The sequence below is a fragment of the Macrobrachium nipponense genome, chromosome 14 (assembly GCF_015104395.2).
Source record: "Macrobrachium nipponense isolate FS-2020 chromosome 14, ASM1510439v2, whole genome shotgun sequence".
NCBI classification, from domain to species: Eukaryota; Metazoa; Arthropoda; class Malacostraca; order Decapoda; family Palaemonidae; genus Macrobrachium; species Macrobrachium nipponense.
In genome coordinates this window covers 52,109,786-52,113,057 of record NC_087207.1, presented here as the reverse complement: position 1 = coordinate 52,113,057, position 3,272 = coordinate 52,109,786, and the positions used below count along the sequence as shown (strand labels likewise).

The 3,272-nt window shown below is 40.0% G+C and overlaps 1 protein-coding gene across 1 annotated transcript; it reads right to left on the bottom strand.

The window, feature by feature from the left end:
• Positions 1–471: 471 nt before the first annotated feature.
• Positions 472–3,055, bottom strand: LOC135226230 (uncharacterized). Its single transcript, XM_064265674.1, has 4 exons — positions 2,836–3,055; positions 1,714–1,907; positions 1,225–1,412; positions 472–817 (listed from the first exon to the last, which is right to left on the bottom strand). The coding sequence occupies exons 1-4, from the start codon at positions 3,053–3,055 to the stop codon at positions 472–474; spliced, it is 948 nt and encodes a 315-aa protein (XP_064121744.1).
• Positions 3,056–3,272: the final 217 nt, after the last annotated feature.

The window sequence follows — 3,272 nt, the reverse complement described above, 5'->3', positions numbered from 1 at the left end:
CTAAACAAATTAAACCTTATCGAAGGCTCTCGATAAAGTATCGGGGACAACATTACTTTTGCCAGAAATGTGTTGGGATATTAAGGTTATACTCCTGCAGGATAAGACTCCAACGTAGATGCTGATTCTTGTTTCTTGAACTTATTTATGAGAATAAGCGGATTGTGATCCGTTAACACAATTACTTGAGCCGGAGAGGACAACGGTTATACTTCAAAGTGGAGGAGGGCTTTTACTAAACACAACGCTTCCTTCTCCACGGTCGAATACCTCCTCTCTGCTGGTAACAACTTCTTAGAGAAGTACGCCACAGGATGAGTCGTTCCATCGTGAAGTCTTTGAAGAAGAACAGCACCTAAACCTACATCACTGGCATCTGTCGCTTAAACAAACAAAAAAGGGAGAGAAAAGTCCGGGGAAGGGGGCGAACGTAATAATGGAAAGGTTATTAAAAAGCCAGATTTCAATTTTTCAAACGATTCCTGAACACTGGTCATCCCAAATAAATTTTACATCTTTCTTCAAAAGATTAGTTAATGGATGAGCAATATCGGAAAAGTTTTTCACAAACTTGCGGTAGTAACCTACCATGCCCAGAAAACGTCTTACACCTCTCCTATTTTGAGGTGCAGGAAAGTTTGAAATAGCCTCCACATTCGCTTTCTTAGGAGCGACTTTACCCAGGCCTATCTCGTGCCCAAGATAAACTACCTTGGCCTGAGCAAAATCACTCTTCCTTAAATTAACTACCAAACCAGCCTTTCTTAGAACCTCAAATATAGCTCTAATTCTCTTTAGATGTGTCTCCCAATCGTCGCTATAATGATTAAGTCATCAATATATACTACACATCCTTCTAAATCACAAGTAATGAAATTCATGAGTCTTTGAAAGGTGGCGGCTGCATTTTTCATACCGAATGGCATAACCTTGCATTCATACAGACCGTCACCTGTCACAAATGCAGAAATTTTCCTTGCCCTGGGTGAAAGACCGACCTGCCAGTAGCCTTTCAACAAATCAAATTTGCTAATATATTTAGCAGATCCCACACGGTCGATACAATCTTCCACCCGAGGCAAAGGGAAGGAGTCTGTCTTCGTAATAGAGTTAACCTTACGATAATCAAAGCAGAGTCTATGCTCGCCACCCTCCTTTTTAACCAAGACTACCGGAGAGCTCCAGGGGCTACAACTGGCTCTACGAGATCGTGGTCCAGCATACTTCACTTCATCTTTAACGATGTCCCTTTTGATGCGGTTTAACCTATACGGACTTTGTTTAATAGGTCGTGCCTCCCCTACATCAACATCGTGTTCTAAAATATTAGTGCGTCCTGGTGAATCCTGAAATAAATCTTTATAATCATTAATTAACATTGTTAAAGACGTTACTTTGTCCTTATCCAGGTGCTGAAATTTAACATCAAGGTTATTGAGAATACTCGAATTATTAGACAGACCATTGGGTCCCACAGATAATTTAATGTCTACCATAGGATCTACTTCTACCTCTACCAGTGACACTGGTTCTACGTCTACCTCTACTTCCCTACTGACAAAAGGCTTAAACATATTTATGTGACAAATTTGGGTTTTTCGACGTCTTTCAGGAGTCTCAATCAGGTAATTAACATCATTCAATTTCTTGAGTACCTTCCACGGACCTGAGTAATTTTGCCTTGAGTTGATTTCCAGGCATGGGAAGCAATACCAAGACTTTGTCTCCCGGATCAAAATGTCTCATTTGGGTTCCAACATCATAATTTGTTTTCATAGTAGCTTGAGCCTTTGTTAAATTTTCCCGGGCAAAGGTCCAAGCTCTACGCAATTTCTCCTGTAAATTAGATACATAATCCAAAACATTCATTTCCGGGGTTTCTCCCTCCCAGTGCTCTCTCACAACATCTAATGGACCACGAACACAAATGTCCAAATATAAGCTGAAAGGGCGAGGAAACCCAAAGTCTCATTAGGCGTTGACCTGATTGCAAATAAAGCATAAGGGATTTCTTTATCCCATTCACAACCTGTTTCCAAACAAAACTTTTTTAAGACAGATTTCAGGGTTTGGTGGAATCTTTCCTTGGCCCTGACTTTCAGGATGATAAGGGGAGGAAGTAACATGATCAATCCCTAACTCATTCATTTTTCGCTTAAAGTACCTACTTGTAAAGTTCGTACCACAGTCACTTTGAATAGTCTTTGGAATACCAAACCTCGTAAAGAAGCCAACCAGCGCCTCGACAATTTTCTCCCCTCTAATACTCCGCAGCGGGACCGCCTCAGGGAAACGTGACATCCTATCAACCATTGTCAAAATATATTCATGTCCGCGCGTCCGCGGTAAAGGACCAACAACATCAATAATTCACTTCCCTGAAAGGTTCCCCCACTGACGGAATAGGAATTAAAGGAGCTTTTGGAATTTTCTGATCGGCTTCCCCACGAGTTGACAAACCTTGCAAGATAAAATACATGTCGCTTTACATCACGACGCATTCCATGGCCAGAAAAAATGTTCAGCAAGTTTCTGAAAAGTTTTCCTGACCCTGAAATGCCCTGAAAGGTTGATTCTCATGAGATAAAAATAATAACTTAGAACGGTATCGTTCTGGAATTACCAATTGCCTTAAAACCTCAACCTGGTCAGCAGGCGCATTAACTGACCTACTGACTCTATACACCAAACCTTCTTGTTTAAGAAAAACAGGTTTTTGATAAATCATCAACATCAAAATCATTCAAAATTAGAAAACTCATTTGCTTGGGCTTCTTTTAAAGCCTCGACAATCCATTCATAATATCATTAAAACAAAATATCTCTACTACCTACTACTACTCGTCACTATGTCAGTCGCCTGTCCATTCATTTCATCAAAGTCTAAATTAACATTATCGAGATCAATCTCTCGAGCACGAGAACGAGTAACAACAGAGGTAGGTTCCCACAGGGAAACATCAAAACAATACTCATCATCCTCTATCTCCGTAACAGTCAAAATTGGGAAATAATTTGCTTCGTCATGTAACACCAAATCATTAGCAAATAACATGTCAATACCGGGAACAGGTAAACTGTCAACCACTGCTAGTTTTACGTACCCTCGTAATACTCAGTTTCTAGATACATTATTTCGAGAGGTAAGAAGCAATCGTGTTAGGAAATCCACCCAGAATTACAAAATCATTATTTGAAAATTCAAAGCCATTAGGTACAGACGTTTTTAAAATAAAGATTGACCTGCACCAGTGTCACGAAGAATCTTAACA